We start from the raw sequence: 19,444 nt of genomic DNA on the forward strand, positions 1-19,444 counted from the left end.
AGCCACAGACTTCCTCAGGGGCACAGGCTCATGTGAATGCCTGTGAGCTGAAAGGACCTGATGTGGTGAAAGCAATGGATGTGAGGAGGTTTCTGCTGCATTTTTAGTGTCCTCAGAGTGCTCCTGGCCCCCTGAGAGCTCACACACATTGCCTAGATTCATCCCACCTATACCTACACCTAGATAATGGTACAGACAAATTCCTGCCAAGGATACCCCAGCTCCGGTCCTGCATGCCAAAGGGACACCCTGATCTCTTAGATGAAAGATCTTGTGCTCCTTAAGATAGCAGTGGTCAAAAACAAGTGAGGCACTTATTACAAACAAAAAATAAAAGGAAAATGGCAGTGGTGGTGCCATCATGTGATGCGCACCTGTGCTCTGCCCCATGTTCAAATGATACTTCAGGAAAAAAGTCTGTAGAAGACACAGGCAGTTTGCAGAGGAACTGGAGACACTCATGGCTCTCCTCCCAGGAGAAGCAGTTTTGTTTAGCTTGGGAGCCCCATGGGGAAGGAGAAACCCTCTGTGGCTGGGAAAAAGCATGATAAAGTATACCAGATCAAGATGTGCCTTTGAAACTAAAGTAAATGGAATTGGATGCCTTGGGATATAAAACGAAAATGTGTAGAGTTGGAAAAAAGAGTGAAAACTAAAATTTCTGGAGGCTGAAGATTTTTCTGTCTACTCAGTGTAGCCCTGTGGGAGTGGCCTGACACAGCCTTGGGTCGTGTCTAAGCTGCTGGCTGCGTGAGAGGGAAAATTCACATCTTATGAGCTTGAGGGGTTTTCCAGATGCTAGTGACCTGTCCTGACCTGGCACAGAGTAGGGAGATTTGACTGGCTGTGCCCCATATCCTCTGGACGTGCTGGGCTGGTGTGGATGGGTCTCTACCATGGTCCACAAACAGCATCATCCTCTGCTCTGTGCCTTGCCTTTCCCATCGTTTTGTTTCTGTCACAGTTTGGAGACCAGCTCCAAGACAAACATCTGGTGGGAGAGGTCTCTATTTTAAGATAATTTACTGCAGAATACCGGGTGCTTTGGTACGAGGTGGTGCTTCTCCAAAACAAAAGCAGCTCTTCTGAAATGTCGGGCAGGGAGGGGTGTGGGTAGGAAATACCTCTGTAGTAGTTGTGGAAAAAGAAGGCTCCCCAAATGCCTGTTTCCAACTCTGCCTATCAGCACGTGGGAATTCGGGGCTGGTGACATCACCGTGCAGCGGTGCAGGCTTGGCAGGAGCAGCGCAGCTGCAGCGGTGCAGGCTGGGCAGGAGCAGCGCAGCTGCAGCGGTGCAGGCTGGGCAGGAGCAGCGCAGCTGCAGTGGTACTGGCTGGCGGCGGTGGGGGCGTGAATAGCAAAGATGCTGGGAGGTTTAAATCATTAAAAAAAAGATCCTGTCTGCACCCTTTTAAAGACAGTTTGAGAAACATCCCTCTTGTATGTCTCCACTCTTCCTGTAAAGCTTGGGCATGGGTTTCCACTTCAAGGGCTGAACAGGAGACAGATACCAGAAAATCAGGAACATCTGACCACATGTGGAGGCTCTGCCCCTCTCACCCTCTGTCACCCTCCCCAGTGACGGCTGGGTCAGGGAAGGAGAAGGGAAAGGTGGACAGTGAATGGCAGAGTGATTAGTCATTTTCCCAGGAACTGGCCTGCATGTGCTGCTCGCTGTCTCCAGGAATGTTTATTACTTGCATTACTCATTGCTTGGGCTGACTCAGATGCAAGGCATGACCCCAGTGCTGAAGAGGGTAAGTTCCTGCCAGTTGGAGCCTTGTCCCTTTTGCTGCAGTTACCTGAGCAAACCAGCAGAGAAGGCAGCAGCCACAAGAGCTTGTACCTCTCTTTGCAATTTAATCTCCCTCCTTAAACTGCAGCTCTTATTTTTCTTACTAGTTTTCTACATTATTCTCAAAACATGTAACACTCCACTTAGTAGGGCTGAACACCTGCCTTGATGCCAGCTTTGGTGGGCTGAGCCAGGCTTTGTGCTGAGCACTGGCTGCTGGCCAGAGCTGCTTCCTGCCCCTCACTCTGCCCAGGGCAAAATGTGTCTTGCTGCTCTCCACTACTCCTCCATCTCCATGAGAACCAGCTGCTAGGAATCAGCAGTTAGGTTTAATCTGCTTCATCCTAAAGGAAAATAAGAATAAAAGAAAAAGAAAGCAAGTCAAGGGGTTCCAAAGCCAGATAAGACTTAGCAATGCTCCCTATGGTTGGAAAATCCTTGCTGCACTGGTTTGTCCTGGGTCAGCTGGAGCTCATTTCCATCCCAGTCCTCCCAGCTTGGCCCCAGGGAGCAGAAGAGTGAAGAGGAGGAGGAGGGGGCTGCCAGGGTTGGGATGTTGCCCATTCCCTGGATGGAGTATTGCCCTGCAATAGCTGCCTATTGTAAAAGTTGCTATTTTGTCAGCCAGGCTTTCCTTTTGAGAAGAAGTTTTCATTCTGTTTGCATGGCAAAATAAGCTGGGTGGAAAATGTATTGTTTCAGCTCTGCATGTGCAGCTGCCTCCACGACAGCATCACCCCTCAAGGGGAAAATCTCCTCACTTTAAAGGAGTACAGTTGTGGTTTACTCAGGGAGAGCAACAGCCACATCCCATCAGCAGATATATCTTTTATCATCATTCAATTTCTTCGGTGGTGGGGGTGGAGTGGGGGTGTTCCCCTTCCCCAACTCTCTCCCACTCCATTTTTCATTGGTTTGAGTCATTGTGGCCACTGTGATGTTGTGCCCTTGATTCTGCACTTAGGCATTTCACTCATGAATTACAGCCTGGTGCCAGCACCTGTGGTCACTGCAGCTCTGCAAGGTCCTGGCTTTCTGTCCCTGTGGACAGAACTCGCTCATCTGTGAGTGCCCACTTGTCAAGCCCCTTGTGATGGAGACTGCCTGGCAGTGCTGTGACCGACTGCCCTGATTTCTTTTGAATATCCATTCACTGTCACAGCATTTTCCTTTGTTCATTGTGCACTAAGACAAAGATGACATTGTTCCTTTCTTTCTAGGAAAACAACCGTGCCAGTTCTTTCAACACCATCCCCACAGGCCATGTTTTCCAGCACTTTTTGTTACTGAGATATATGGAGAAGCATGGAAGAAATAGAGCTGCAGAGCACGGACACTCCTTGTTCTGTCTCACAAAACAGCAGCTTTCCAAGTAATTTTTTATTTTGCAGACTCTTAAATACTTTCTATTGGCAGTAGTGGCAGCCTACATCATCACTTTTTGTGGACATGGCAGAATTTTCCTAAATTTTTTCTGTCTTTGGAAAACATGGAAGGAGCAATATCTAATATTTTCTTTACCATTTCACTTGCTTCCATTTTTTTTTCCTCTCTACAATTTTTAGTTTTGGTGTCAGCAAAGCAGAATTCAAAAATGGAATCACCCATTTATCATCATGTTTAGGCAGCTTTCATTTGAACTGATTGTTCTTACCAAAACACAGATTTTTTTTTTAATAGGTAACAAATGCTTCGTAGAGAGGGACTTTAAGCTTTATTTATGTATTGAGAGAAGCTTTCTGTGGCTGCAGATCCAGGGGAGTGTGTACTTTGATGCCACATTGGGAGCAACCAGCACTGGCAGCACAGGGAGAGTCAAACAGAAGATAAGGGTGTGTGCTGGAACCAGCCAGAAAACATGGATGGTCTGACTCCCTCTCTCCACTCTCAGTGTGATGGTGACATATGGCACAGTTCATGGTCCCTGCAAAAAACCTCCTGTTTTCATGGTCCTCTGTTGCTGCTGCTGCTGCTGTGTGGTCTCCATGATGATTGTATCTACTCATTCCAGCTGCACAGGAGCTGTGTTAAATATACAGCTCAGCTGGATTAACCTGGTTTTGCTAAGCATTGAATTAGCTATATCTGATCACATGCAATATCTTCAGAAGGTACTGCAAAGCCATCATCCTGTTAATTCTTTTAGACCTGAGACACAGATGATGGAGCAAGATCTGTCTGGAGCTCTTCCCTGGTGTCCCTGCTCTGACCAGAGCAGTAGCAGGGCTGGAGAAGACAGCTGTGGGTTTCACTTTTGAAACAATCAAGCCTTCCCTCCTTCCCACAGCTCTAAGTGTCTTTTCAGAGCAACACTCTTCAGTCCCACTAAAAGAGCTGAATCCCACATCTCCCCAGTGCTTGGAGGAGCTCCCACACCCTGTCCAGTTGCTGTCACATCCAAATGCACCAATCTGCTGTTGTGAGGCAAGGAATTGACTCTGACCTTCAAGGATGCCTCCAAAGAGACGGAGAGAGCACAATGCCACCATGCCATGATGGTTTTGTGTGACGTGCTGTGGTGCAGCACCTGTCATCACGCACATTGCTAAGCTCAGGTGTCATTCCCAAGTAAAGGTGTAGGTGGGTTAGATGAGCCACAAAATTCTTTGGCTGTCACAAAGACACATCACAAATGACAAGACATTAATGGCCTCAAACATAAGGCCCATGACCATTAGCTGATCATCTCCGTTCCTCCAAAGCATGCTGAGAAAGTGTCCTACACCACCCAAACCAGCCCCACAGTGCACAGCCTGGGCCGCCCCATGCCAGCACAGGGGTGTCCCCCATGCGGAGTCTGCAGGGGCTGATGTCTGCACACCCTCAGCCCAGGCGTGCAGGGGGATCACACATCAAACCCCAGCTGTGTTACAGCCACAAGCCAAGGAGGACACAGGTAAGTGACCTGGACTTTTTCCTGTCCCTGCATTGTACACCAAGAACATGAGGGCTTCATTGGCCTTGGAAATGGTAGGGTCTGTTGTGCTGAGGAGAAGCTGCCTGGGGAGTATTTGTTACTATCCACTCTGCCTATCAGGAAGCCAAGGCTGTGCTTGCTAGATCCTGTGGTTATTTACTCTGGCACAAAATTCAAATAACTCTGTTTGTACTGGGGCATGAGCAGAATTTAACTCTTACTTAAAAAATAAATAGGAAAGCAAAGAATATGAAGACATATAAGAGTGTAAGAAAATATATTTATTAAATTTCATGGCAATACTATGGCAAAATTGTTAAACACATGCTTACTTTTAGACACCCAAGCAATACAACAGGAGTTACATCAAGCAAGCAAACTAGGTTTAAAATGTATGCAAAGTTGTATCTTAGTGTTAGGTTAGTCTTAAATGTCAACTGCCACACTGAAATAGTATATCCCCAACATGATCCCATGCTTCCTTTTTAAGCATGCATTTGTTTAACTGCTTAGCTGATAAATTTTCATATTGATACACTTTGTTGAATCAGTATTTTACTTGGCATGCTACAGCTTTATTAAAGTGCCTTGTGATGATTTTGCTAAAATTGTGAAGGAAGTAATTTTTCAATAGTAGATTTGGAAGCTGGAAAATTTCAGTATCATTCAGCAACAAAAATATGCTGAATGACTTATTAGATTTAGTGTGTTATGAAGACTATTTTTTCAGCTCAATCTACTGATTTATTCTCAGTATTAACTTCTATAGATGACTATGTCAAATTGGCAAACAATATTTTCACTAGTATTAAACAAAAGTCCATTAAAATCTTCATAAAAACAGAACATAAAAAACACCTCTAAGCAAATTATTTATGCTGTAAAAAATATGGTATAAAAAGAGCTAAAAAAAACATTGAACCTATTCACAGTATATGTTTAAAGTTACAGCATTATAGTACAATGTTGTGTGTTTTCTTCAGGTGACCTGTATGATTCCACCAGTTCTAATGTTTTGTGTGCCACAACAGGCTCAAAGTTCAGATTGCTGTTATCTTCAAGTAGGATTTCAGATATGATATGATTCAGATGTCTTTTTGTTATCCCCAGCTTTACAAACTTCTGACATGCCATCAAAACATAAAATGTTTCCAAAGCCATTCTTGAACCACATTTAGAAAACATGGACAGAGTGATGTTCAAGGATTCTTTTTTTATTGTATTACTACTAAAGGGTGTGACCTTTCTATTTTACTTTGCCCTGCTCGAGCTATTAATTTTTAAAAGCTTTCTTAATCCAAATAATGAAAAAGTGAATTTTTCACTTTTTGTTTTGTTCCTGGGTTAGTTTTACTGACTACCTTTTGCACAACATGAGACCAAGTGAGCTGCAAAGGTATTGACCCTTCTAGTGGAAGTTGTCCATAAATCTCCACTGAAGCTTGCTTTCAGTCAAAATGCAGATTTGGGACTGTCCTAGAGATTTTGTTAGGTATCAAACTGAAAACCAAGGATTTCATCTGCTCTGGTGCACTACAAAGTCACCTGGACAGTGCTGTCACAAGAAGAGAGTGAGACTGGAGAGGGATTAACCCCAACCTCTCATGAGACACCCTGCCATTAGACCAGCTCACCTGCATGGGGGTACTGAGCCCCTGCCCTCCAAAACTCAGAAGTCCTCTTGAGGTTTTTTTTTTTTTTGTTTCAGTTGTAAAAGCAGAAGGAATTAATAGATGTTTTTGTGGGGGAGAAGTATTGTCATGCACACTGGGACAACTTATAAAGTTACAGAAAGCCTGCCAATATCATCTGAGGTTTGTTTGTATAACATGCTAAAAGGAAACAAACACTGGTTATCTGAGAAACACTGGGAAAAATCCAGAGTTATATAAATGGGGGAGGGGAAAGAAAATTGTGGTGGAAGAAACTATTTTACAGCTCCTAACAAGATATCTAAGACAGTCTTAAACATAAGGGAATAAAACACTTAAACACTTCTAAATCCTTGTCTAGCATGTGGGGTCTGGTACTGTGTTTCCAGGCTGGCTAAGGAATAGACAAGGGGAAAAAGCCAACAAATACTGCCAACAGCCAACAGCATCTTTGAGCATCATCCACAGAGGGCACCATTTAATGCAAGCACCACAAGTGTTGCAAAGTGTGTTGGGAGGAGCACAAGACAGCTTCCTCTAGACAAAACTGTCTCAGAAGGTATATATGCATGTACAGTTCTTCAAAAAAATCGCTTTGGCGACTTCCTCTGCCATATGCACCTAGGCACATGAAGATGCAAGCACATGTGTGCGTAAAGGGTTAGGACCTAGTGTTATAAATATTAAATGTCATTTGCACTGAAGTCTTCATCAAAGTCTGTGGCAGAACATAAGATGTCATTTACAAGGGAAGCTCTTCATAGATTCATGGTACACAGAGCCTTGTTAGCAATCTCATTCTCTAAATGTTACATTTTTCTAATATCTGTCAAATTATTTTACTATATTTCTATCTACTTGTAGGGATACAAGCATTCTATTTACAAAGCAGTATTTATTTAAAAACAGAGCACACAATTTATCATTGCCTTTTCAGAGTGATGTGTAATCACCTTCTCTCTCCAGTGCACCCAATCGCTTTCCTTTTTGCTCCTATTCATGTTCAACTGAGTGAACTCATGATCACAGGAAACACCACAGCACTCAGCTTTACCCAACTGAACCTATCAACAACAACATAAAAAGGTGACTTGAAAATGCCTCTTCAGAGCAGCCTAAAGCTCGAGGTCAGCAGGAGTGTGCTGCTGCCACATTCCTAGCAAAGTCAAGTTCTGGTCCCCCACACAAACCAAGGATGAACAAACATGGTGCATCTGCCAGTTGTTCCATGACAAGCAGCACAATGACTGGCTCCCTTTGGAAATGGTTTACCCATGAAAGCAGCAACTAGAGATAATAAAGACAGCAAATGTCAGTTTTCGGGTTCTAGGTCTGCCTATACAGCCACTGCATAGCAGGGGAGGTAATTCACTGCCTGCCTGTAATATTAGCTTACTATTTTGTTGATATATTAATTAGTAGTTCTGTGAGGTATATCACATGCAGATCTACCATCCCAAAATCTAATGCAAGCGTGAGATCCCGCATCTTGGGCATGTCAAAAAACCAAAAATAATGAATGTGTCAAATAGGAGAGTGCACAATGATAAAACAAATGTGACTGATGTTCCACACGTACAGTGAACAGTACAAAAACCCATTACAAAACTTAAATTGTCACATATGACAGGCATGGCTCAAAAATAAAAAGCAGCAGAACCGACGACTTTCTTCAGAAAGCAACTGCTTGGCATCAAAACCCTACATCTCCAAACACTGATCCTGGAGGACTGAAGTTAGGCATGACACAATCCCTTCTGGTCATATCCCTTCTGCAAGTTGTTGGATTTTGCTTTTTGTTTGGTTATTTTTAGATTTTTTTTTAAAGCTGCACTTTCTACTCTTCTAATAATGAAGTAAACAGGCAAAAGAACTAAAAATAAATGTTTAATAAAGGGTAAGATTTTTCACAAAAGGATGGTAAGGAAATGCTGTTTAAACTTTAGGATTCCTAAGATATTTTTCAGAAAAAAAACTTGTCCGAAGAGGCTCATCAGGAAGCTAGAAGGCACTAGTACAAAAAATCTGATCCCCTCTGAAACTTACAACTGTTATCAAAGCATTTAGAGGCTAGGAGAGAGCACCATGCTTTGAAAAGAGTATTTGGTTCAAAGACATTCCTAAAGATGCTTCACTGGTTTAACATGGCACTTGGGCTCACAAAGCAAGTCTGTTCCCTGACTGTCCTGGTCATTCATCCCTACTGCTCCATGTACCTAGGGGTGGCTGATCACATTAGCAGACCACCTCTCCCTACGAATCTGAATTCACTGCTGAAGATCTGAGATAGGCAATTGAAAGGCAGCACTGAATAGGCTCAAAGGAAACCACAGAGGTGAAGCAGCTGATCTTTCAGGTGCTGGAATGACAACTGTTTACTGGCTCATCAGCATTAAGTGACAATGACACTACAGATACTGCACAAGCTTGTGTCTCTCCCACATCTGCCCCATTCTTCTTACTGAAGCCATTGCTGTTAAAGGACCTTTCTGACCTGCATCCTGAAAGTCAGAACACCAGACATATAGTCAAGAATTAGAAAAAAAAAAAGAGATTAATAACTAGGTCAGAGGGAGTTTATAAGATCAACATGGAGGCAGAACATACATTTGTGGAGCTTTTCCTTACCTAATCACTAAGAAATGAAGCAATTTAAAATGTTGTTGTCTTTACTGAATAGGAGGAGCAGCGCACTGGGAAACCTGAGTATGTGATGCTTACATGTAAGTGATTCACCGTATGAACACTGACAATGATCCTCCTAAACAGCTTCCTGTGAGAGCTCCGTGTGTTCTCTGCAGCTGCCTTGATTTCCAGTCTACAAATTATAAATTGCTAGTACTCTCAAATGGCTGTTTGATTTTGTTTCTTGCAATACACAGCCATATGAAAAGCACAGTTATTCTTCATGGTCAGCTGTTCTGCTACAGAGGGGTTTTTTTTTTCCAGTTGGATCACCATACAATACTGATTGCTCCTCTGTACTGAGAATCTGCTCTATAAAACAAAAAACCCCCTAACCACTACCCATACACGCTGTCCATGACATCATCTGCTTTCAATTAAAAGCATATAGCAGCAAAAGCTAAAATTCATCTCAGGAGATGGACACATTAAGCCAAATTTACACTAGTGAAAAGAAATACTCTAAAAAACAATAATTATGAAAAACAGTTGCTACTATTAGGATTTAGCATCCTCCCAGCTATCAGTCACAAAGGGCTTAACTGCTTCCCTTCATGTGTTAGTTTAATGCTCTAAGTAATATGCTATGACATCTCTCTTGCGCTGATACTTGGTCACAAATGGACGTCAGGTCTTTGCACTGCCCGAGTTTCCACGTGCAGCCCTGCTAACTCAAAGACTCAACAGATGAATCCTTTGTGCACTTTCTGTCCTTTCAGAGACACCTTGCACTCTGCCAGACCTGCAGACTCATCTGTTTTTTACTACTTCACAGCTCACTAGCCCGGGAGGCACACGCAGGAGGCTGTTACCTATTATGGTAACTATTTAGTGCTTTGCCTTTTTGTCAGCTCTGAAACACCTCTACACTTTCACTCTGTGGAGAGAATGAAAGTGACAGAGACATGCCAGCAGAGACATGCCAGCCTCTGAAACTGAACCACCCATTGCTGTGATTAGGTTTAACCTTATGCTTGGTTTTATTTTGATGGCCAGATCATGTGGTTTGGAGACCACATGTCTGTCAAGTCATCTTCCCAGTCTACTCTCACACCTTTACAACTAGCAGCCTAGCCAATTCAGTCTCCTTATCTGTTTTCTTTAGAAAACCATTCCCGTGTATTATTTATTAAAAAAAACCCCAAAACCAAACAACAATCCAAACCCCAAACAAAGCCCAGTAGCTAAGGAAATGAAGATTAATAAAAAAATTGGTTAGAACTTTATGGAGACCCTCTTTGATCAAGGTCTTTTAACATTTGATGCCACCCCACTGTTTTACAGCAAGAAACAGGTAAATTTCTCAAAAGTTTCTCCTGTAAGCTAGTGAAATTTATGTATGCCACAGCCTGAAATTTACACAGTGAAATGTTACAGTTACAGTTGCCTAGAGATGCACATGGGAAAACAAGCATTTTAAAAGATGATTGTTTTAAACACTCCTTTAAGCACACAAATGTACATAATTTAAGCTTTCTTTGCATCACATATCTGGTAAAGGAGAGGTAGAATTAAGCGGCACTAAAACCTCCCTGGGTTTCTCCCTGCCACTAGAGAAATCCTACCTTGTACTCCCAGGTAGGATTTGTATAGAAGGTCCTGTTGGGTTGACACATAAGATCAAAGGTCAGGCAGCAGGTAATACAAAGCTAATACAATAAAGACCATCCAAAAAGCAATTTCTCCTCAAGGACCTAGTCCTACTACCTCTAATTTCATGTGCCAAACTGCTTCAGCAGCTAAGGTGAGTAGACAGAGATTTCCCCATGGCTTACATTACTGCATAGTGCAAAGACTGCTAAACACTGAGGGTGAATGGACTACTGTACCACTTCAAAGCAGGACATCTGGAGCAGAAGCTATGAAATACAAAATGTATTAGTGCAATACATTAGGCAAGATTAACTCTTTAACCAAAAGATAGAAAAAATATAGAGCATTCTAAGGTATTTTTTAAAAAAAGGAAGTTTTAAACTTTATGCAGTTCTTGTTGAGGTTTCAATCAGTGTTACACTTCTTTTCCCCAAGTTTGTACCCCTGAGTCAAACATTTAATAAACATTGTACAGTAGGTACAGAAATTAGTGTCTAGTCAAAAAGCAACAGATTTGAATGGCCATTGCTTTGTAAGTGTTAAACAGTGACAATAACCTTCCATACAGGAGAAGAAAAAAAAATAGCACTCTCATTTGTTCATTGTTTATAACTAGGTAAAAGATCTCAACAGTTTCCAACCACATTGTTTCCAAGTCTTAGGCTGAGATTTGCTATAAATTAAACCTTCAGTAAGGAAATCTGTTGGCGCTGCATCATTTGAGTCTGCATGGTTGAGAACAACTACAACAAAGCAAAGCAATCTTTCCAAGTTATAAATTGCATGAGACCATGTTTATCTTGGAGCACTGTGTGAAGGCAGGCAGAGTTCTTTGACTATAATTATCAGGGGCTGTAAATTCAAACCCCCTTACATCCAATATATTTTACTAGAGTAATAACTAAATTGCTATAATTTTGGCCTCTCAGCCTCTATTACAATGGAATATTAACACTTTGACTAACTTAAGTGTGGTAACATTCAGCTCACAAGAACTTCTGCTGACTGTCTCCAAGAATAATTCATGCCTTTTGCACTTTTCTTCTTCCTTTCTTAACAATACCAGGCATAAAAGCTTATTCAGAAGGCAGGTTCACGTGCAATGAGGACTCACTGTTAATCATTTGGTTTGTTCTGAAAAAAGTGTGTGAAGGACCACCCTGTGTTAATGGGTTTAGGAGAGTCTTCATCATCTTTTGGGGGAAGCAGAAACTGTCGGGAATTAATTGAACACGGGCTCCCAAAAGATGCATTTTCATTGTTGCTTTCAACTGATCCAGGAGAGTCTGGAGTGCCCATGTTCCACGCGTTTGTGTTTGCTTGAGGTCTGTAACCTGCAGTTTTATCCAATTCTTCCTCCACAGGTGAATGGCCCTCTATTTTCAGAGCACTGATAGAGAGCTGCATTTGTGGCTTATAGCCTGCTGTAGTCACTAAGTCTATTTCTGGCTCCTCCTCTGGTTTAATTTGAGGCTGATACATCGACTGGATGTCAATGTAAACCACCTGAGATGACCCCCCAGCTTCATCTGTAGGGGGATTTGAGATCTCCTCTTCAATGATAGGGGGGCAGTAGGAGACAACAATGTGGTTTTCCATTTCTGAGTCAGAACCATCTTCAGGCACAGTGGTCTCTGCTGCTGGGGACATCATCTCTGTGTCTTCAATCTTTGGAGCTGTGGACTGTGTTTCCACCACTTCAACACTATTGGGGGTGCACGGGTTCATTTCCAGTGTTTTAAGTGTCTTATTCCCCTGAAATGAAAAAAAGGAGAAGGGGGAGACACTAAGCTAAAAGATCTGGAAAATGTGAAAGCAACAAGTTGCTGAAATTACAGCAGTTTGGTGGCTCGTGGATTGTACTCATCCCACAGCCATTAGTACAATACATTAAAAAGAAAAAAGTGCTTATCATTTTCTGGCTCACATTCCTGTAAATGTTAGAAGTATTTTATGCAAATTAACGAGACTTGAGATCTTGCAGTATATTTTTTAAGAACTTTCTCCAAATCTCATCTTTGTACAACCCATTTCTGAAGGCTGTTTAAATATTCTGCCCATCTCAACTAATGTATCTACCAGGATAATGGGATATGGCAGATCTCCATACTTCCTGCTTCTTCTACTACTTCAACAAAGATGAGTGTGTTACTCTTGTATTCTTACTGGGTAGTGACACTTCTCATTAGCTGGAAGAAGAGAAATGCAACAGTCCTAGTTCAAACATTGCAATTAACTACATTAACAACAACAAAGCGCTAGATAGCATCTGACAGAAGTTACTCAGTAAATTGGCTTGTTTCCCCCTGCCACAGAGTTTTTTCCTGCAATTGGAACAGATGAGTCAAAGTTTGCAAAAGAATTTTTAACTGGTTTTATCTTTTAGAAGCTTAAAATACTAGATTTAAAATAAGGGTTACCTCACAGATGTTCCTCTGAAACTGCAGTGCCTTACTGTTCTCAGGATTCGGGATTTCTGGATAAAATGTTTCTTTAATCCTTTAAAGAGGAAAGAATAAACTATTATAAAGATAGCAAGGCCTGAAACAGATTGTGAATACACAAAAGGACGCAGGACACTTCCCTTTAACTCAGAATACTGAAGACATCTGGTGCAAAGATTTAGTGTGTTAAACTTTCACTGAGTATAATGGAAAAAACAGCAACCCCCTTTTTTTTTAAGATGGGAATTTAATATGCCACATTTACTAAAAGCTGAAGATGATATGTCTATCTTTGTTTGTAGAGGGCACACAAATTATAGTATGTTGCCAGCTTATTTCCATTTGGAAACTGTTTATAAACTGTGCTCACTGGAAGAGAGGCTCCTGCAAAAGCTTTTTGCATTCCTCCCTCTGACTTCTCTCCAGCTCAGTTTCTCCCTCACCTTCCACATGGTGTTTTTGCCACCCACCTTTGAACAAAGCCCACTAACATCTTTGGGTATATAGAGAAAGCAGGGAGTAACTAAAATAATGGAAAACCCTAGCACTGAAGCAAACAGTTCCAGAAAAAGATGAGAACCCAAGGTAGGCAGTTACCATTCCCTCTTTCGGTAGCAGAAGATGCTGGCCAACACTCCAAGCAGCACCACCACTGCAACGGGGATGAGAATTGCAATGATTAATCCTACAGCTGGGGGATAAGAAAAAGAGGAGACAGTAAATATATATCCAATATAATCAGTGAGTTTTATGCCTTTTCTTATATACCCCCCAGTTAGAGACCTTTCCATTAAACTCAGCTAGTGCAGTGGTCTGCAAACAGCGACCTACACCATCACCCTTTTCCTTTGCTGGAGTTCACAGATTCAGTGATAACTACAGGAATCAGCCGATATTTCTCTCTGATTGTTTAATTACAGAAGGCTTCATGTGCTGTACAAGACTCATTAGTACAGTGATTCTGTTCTCATTAAGCACTGGCATTGCACTTTCATGCTACCTGAGCTGGCCAAGTTTCTGGTAATGGCTCTTCTAGGCCAACGGCTAATTGTATAAACAGCATTGTCTTTTATATGTTTTACAATGCTTCTAATCCCTGAGCTTTAGTGCCAATAGATCTCCACTGCCTTCTTCCATTGATATTAAATGCTTCAAGCTTGATTTTCATGTATTTAGTTGCACACCAATGTTTAGTCTGTCATAGGAAATACTTTTTTTCTCTTATTCTCCAAAGTCAATCTCTGTTTTGTAATTGTCTTTCTGTGTTTGATTCTGTCAAGGGATCAATAAAACTGAATTCAAAGCAGAGAAGCATCTGTTTTCAACTCTGAAACTGATAAATATTTCCACATTGTCTTTCTTCCCACCATGTATTAGCAGATATTCATCATGGGAAACCTGACAAAAACAACTGGCTGTTTGAGAAAACGAAGTTCAGACTTCATTATATTTAGTAGTAGGTTAGAAGTTACTTTTTATGCATACATTACCATGAACAACAAAGTAGCTGTAATAGAAAAGGATCTTTCCCTCACTCTGAGCTACATTTTTGTATGTATAAATAACCAACTAAATAAAGGTAAAAATTAGACTGTAGGCCCAAACCTACAGGATCAGAATAAACCAATAAAATAAGCTCAGCTTTATATACATTGCACAGCCCCTGTGCTAAAGACAGGAATAGGTCTGAACAGGGATAATCAACTTACAGTCTTCCTTTGTCACCACATAGAGGCTGTTTGGAGGGCTCAATCCACCAGCAGTGTACGCTTGTAGTTCCAGCTGGTAACTCGTTTTGCCTTGAAGATCAAATATTTTCATAGACTTCTTTGTTAAGTCAGTGATATTGTTAACTTTAAGTTCTGGATTCCCTGTTTGTTTGGAAGCAGTAAGAAAGGCATAACTTGGTGAGAAAGGATTCAAAAAGACAACCTCACCTTTAGCAAAACTGTCTTGAAGTGAGCAGATGAAACCAGAAGAACAGTCTGTGTAAAAAAATGCTGAAATAAAGAACCCTAGCAATGCTGCTTGCTTACACAGCACCAAGCAGCACAGGAGTTTGTGCTGCTGCTGCAGATTGACTACATTTCCTTACCCTCCTGTGTGTCCTCTTATGAATGTCAGTCAGGCTTCAGTCCTGACAGGACAGGCACTGGAAGAATATTAAATTTATTTAACCCTATTAAATACAGTCATGTAACCTCCCCACCTCATCTCCCCAGGGTATCTGAGCACAGGACAGCATGACATACTGCCACTTAGTCACTGCACTACTTTATGGCCTCAGTGAGACAGGGTTTTCTCCAACTTTTGCTTTATATTAAAAAACAGCTGGGCTAATCACACAAAGGCATTTTAAAAGCCTTTGTCACACATCAGGAGCATATTATAACAGTGAGTAATGCAACTGAATTATTATTAAAGCATCTTTTTTATTAAAGTGAAACTAAATTATTAAAACATAGAAAGGAAATATGTAAGCAAGGAAGTTGCAATCTTCACAATTAACTTACCTGATTCTGAAAGTCTAGGCTTTAAAGCATCTTTTTCACCTTTTGCAAAGGAAAGAAGATATGCTTTTAACTTCAACAATAAAATTTGGTGCAGTTTTTGGAGCTGTAGAGAGAGTTATGAAGGAAGAAACCAGTAAGAAATTGCCTTATCATAAAATGCTGAAACCATGTAAGTATTTCATCAGTTTTATTTTGGAGCTAGCATTTTCCAACCCTTTCCTCAAGACTCCTCACTGTAAAATATGTGTGAAAGACTTAGCAGGAGTCTACAAAAATACAGCTATGTTGGACTAATTGTTAATAATTACTGCAGTATTAGCTACTAAGAGGTGCTAGAAGAAAAATTTCTCTTTGGTCAGTCTTCTTACAGACCCATACATGTAAATACCCTTCTTCCTGCAACAAACCCCAAAGGATTGTATAAATATTCAGAGGATACATATCAGCTTTTACAGGCTTTAACTCTGTGACTTCATAGCTTGTCTTAAAACTAAAAAACCTCCACAATTTTACCATCTCAGCTTAAAAGAACTACTCTTAGCAGTTTACACAAGTCCTTATTCCAATACCTGAAGCCTACTGAAAGTGTTACAGCAGATAATGCCATGCATAGTGTCAGGACCTAGCCTGACATTTGGCTTTGATCCAGCATGGTTGAACTCATGTTTAAGAATGCATCAATTTTTCTCTTCATGGTTATCTGTCCAAAGGCAAATCTGAAGTTTTAGAATGAATCTATGCTCTTGTGCATTTTCCAGTTCCTAATAAGTTTCTTCTGCATGCTCAACGCATTATTAGTCCCTCGAAGTCTTTATATCTTGAAAGCTTCTGTTTGATCAGTTCATAACACACATGGAAAACTCTTCTGGGGAACATTTCAGAATTTTTGCAGAAATACAAATGGCTGACAATTGAGTTTCTGGTAAAATTGCCTTAACCTCACCTTCAACCTTAGCAATGAAGTAAACAACACCATTTCCAAGGACTCAGATTATGTCAGCAGTTCAGTTTTCTAGGCAAACTATTTTAGCAGAAAACACATTAAACTTCAAAGTGAAATCGGTGCTGTAGTTACAATACAATACAGTTATGGTGTTAAAGGCTAAAGTCATGTCCAAACACCTGGGAACAGAAAGCATTCAGACACTAATGCATCTTCAGGCAGCAAAGCTCAGCACTGGGTCAAACCCCAGTAACCCAGACAGGGTTGGTGTGGGACAGAATACAATTCTCAAAGTGGCTGTGCTCCAGGATCTAGTTGTTGGATCTATGAAGTGCTTTAATTTCAACACAGAAATGTTATGGATACTTTTTACATTTTCTGAGCTATACTAAATATGCTTAGAAGTTGGACTTGATGAATCAAAAAAGTTGCCTCTTCTTGCGTAGAAGGGACCACAGCCATGTGGTTCAAATTATGGCTGTGAATTGCTGTGACACTCTGTGCCACCACACAAGCTGGAGAACACAGGGTTATTGCATATGCTTGAAACTGCAAGTGGCTGGAGAAATGTGTTACAGTTATCCACGGAGAACCAACAGAAGTCAGCAGCACCGCATGGAGATTCTGGTCTCAGCCTTCTGCCAACACTGAGCTAAAAAATAGACACAGACTATTTTCTCTTCACTTTGCAGAGATCCCAAATGATAAAAATGCACTCACGCAGCTCTTTCATATACCCAGTTATGTTTTTCAACAACTGATATCCCATGGATTTGCAGCCATACAGAGAAAAGTTGTATCTCACGCCAGGTTTGAACAAAGCTGCAAGAGAAAACTGCTGTAAGAATATTTCACTTCAGAAGAACAATGCTTTTAGATTTCACATGATGCAGATCTATAAGTACATATTAAAAAATTACAAAGTAAAATAATATAAATGTGGTTTAGAAGCAGTAACCAAATCTAGCTCCCAGAGAAAGTTTAGTACTAAACAAAGAGGATTCAAAACAAGCTACTCAAATTTCATAAATTGCCCTTTCCATGGGGAAGCACAAATTGAAGTTACCAGAAATAATCCCCTTCTTTTCCTCCCACAGCAGCCATGTAGATCCTGCCTCCTCAGAAATACAAATGCATTTTGAAATAACCAGGCTTACTGGAGCAACACTACAAAAGATAGGCAGAAAACTCTCAGAACTGACAGTGAAACAACTTAGCAATGAACTTCAGTCCTGAACTGACTTTAAAAAACACAGATAGTCATCATATTTATGCTTCCCATGTCTTTGGTGGGAGCACAGATATTTGATGCTATAATGTGTAAATAATTTACCACTTTCTGGGATTTTCTCAAGTTGGGGCTGTACGCTGCTTTAAAGACTTTTTCTGAACAAGATACTACTGTGAAAGTACACAGAAGTCAACTGGGTTTTGCAAGAGTTCAGGTCCAGCCTGAGGGAGTCTCCTAGCAGGACTAAGAGCAGAGGTGGATTTACCAGCTTAAGCCTAGCCCTAGCAGCTGGATAACTCATAAAAGAGTCACATGCTGCAAGAAGCATCCCAGTGAAGAGCTCAGGAGTAAAGCAGTGCATCACAGACACTGTATTGTCTGCTAAAAAAAAAAAGAAATCTCTAGCTAGCACAAACAGAAACAACATGGACACAGTGTAATTACAGACAGAAAAACATATTTCCCCCATTCCTCCAGGTCTCAACTTTCCTATGTACACAGCTCCAAGTTGCTTCCTTGAATGGAGACTTTAATACTAAATTCTTCTAAAAGGCAAATATATACCCTCATAGAAAGCAGAGAAAAAAAATCCCACATCTTTAATGGAGCCTCTCTTTCCTCTTCTGCGGCTACTAGTCCCACCACAGCTGAATTTCATTTCCCTGATCTGCCCACCAGCATCTAGAGACCTGGAATGTGCCCTGTTCCAGGAAATTTCAATAGTTGACAGCAAGCCAACACATGGAGGTCACACTTAAAAAAATTTGCCTCATGTAAAAACAACGGATTAGTCTTCTCCCATCCTGAGCAGCACTGTTTATGCTTAGAATCCAAATAAAACCCCTAACCCTAGATTAACCATTATGCATTAGGCTGAGTTAGGAAATTTTGGCGTACAGCTAGAAGAGGTAATTTCAAAACAGTTAATAAACACAGGATGATAAAAGTTAAATCAAGACTGATATTTGGATTTGGCAAGACTGTGTAAGAAATTAAAATAAACACAGTACCAAGAAGAAATTCATTTATTTACAGAAGTACACAGGAATCAAACAATCTGCAACCTATAGCTTCATGCTGCTCTCATTCCACTTGCTGCTCAAGATCTCAACCAGAAGGACTCACAAGAAAGTATTCTGACTTACCAGATTTTATCACTGCATTTGTTGTATTTGAAGGAAACTTCTGCCAGTCCACACTACAGGGTTCAGACCCAGATGAATGACACCATTTTACTATGTAGCCACACGTCATGTTGGGGTAAGAATCCCAAGAAATATTAATTCCATTGCCCATTGCCACAGCCTGATCTGTTGTGACATTGTCTGCAACAAAGATGACAGAAAAATCCATCAACGAGCACACACTTATCTAAAGCCCAAGATGGAAGAAAGCATTCCAGCCACAGCACAATGGCTTTATAAATGGCAGTCATTTCTAGGGGCAGTCATTTCTAGGAATGAGAGGCATGAGTGAACTGAGAATTCGAAGCAGTGCACTCCGCTGAGCTTTCTGGAGTGCTCACAATCAGACATAGCCTCCAGCAAATCCCTCAGCCAGCCTTAAGTACTATAAAGAGAAATGCAGCAGCTCAAGACTGACTTATAAAGCACTTTTTCAAGGTAAGGATTTACCGCAGATGTCAGGTTCAAATATGAATTGACACCAAT

At 41.1% G+C, this 19,444-nt stretch overlaps 1 protein-coding gene across 1 annotated transcript in view; it reads right to left on the reverse strand.

Annotated features, from left to right (window-relative positions):
• Nucleotides 1-4,973: 4,973 nt before the first annotated feature.
• Nucleotides 4,974-19,444, reverse strand: part of LOC102035640 (leukemia inhibitory factor receptor) — a 33,129-nt gene continuing 18,658 nt past the window's right edge. The window contains 8 exon segments of the mRNA XM_005426072.2: nt 4,974-12,398; nt 13,064-13,142; nt 13,685-13,778; nt 14,797-14,958; nt 15,601-15,671; nt 15,673-15,703; nt 17,264-17,365; nt 18,920-19,099. Of these exon segments, the coding sequence (XP_005426129.2) occupies nt 11,760-12,398; nt 13,064-13,142; nt 13,685-13,778; nt 14,797-14,958; nt 15,601-15,671; nt 15,673-15,703; nt 17,264-17,365; nt 18,920-19,099 (1,358 nt within the window). The 3' untranslated portion in view covers nt 4,974-11,759.

Source organism: Geospiza fortis, unplaced genomic scaffold, assembly GCF_000277835.1.
Source record: "Geospiza fortis unplaced genomic scaffold, GeoFor_1.0 scaffold163, whole genome shotgun sequence".
NCBI lineage: Eukaryota > Metazoa > Chordata > Aves > Passeriformes > Thraupidae > Geospiza > Geospiza fortis.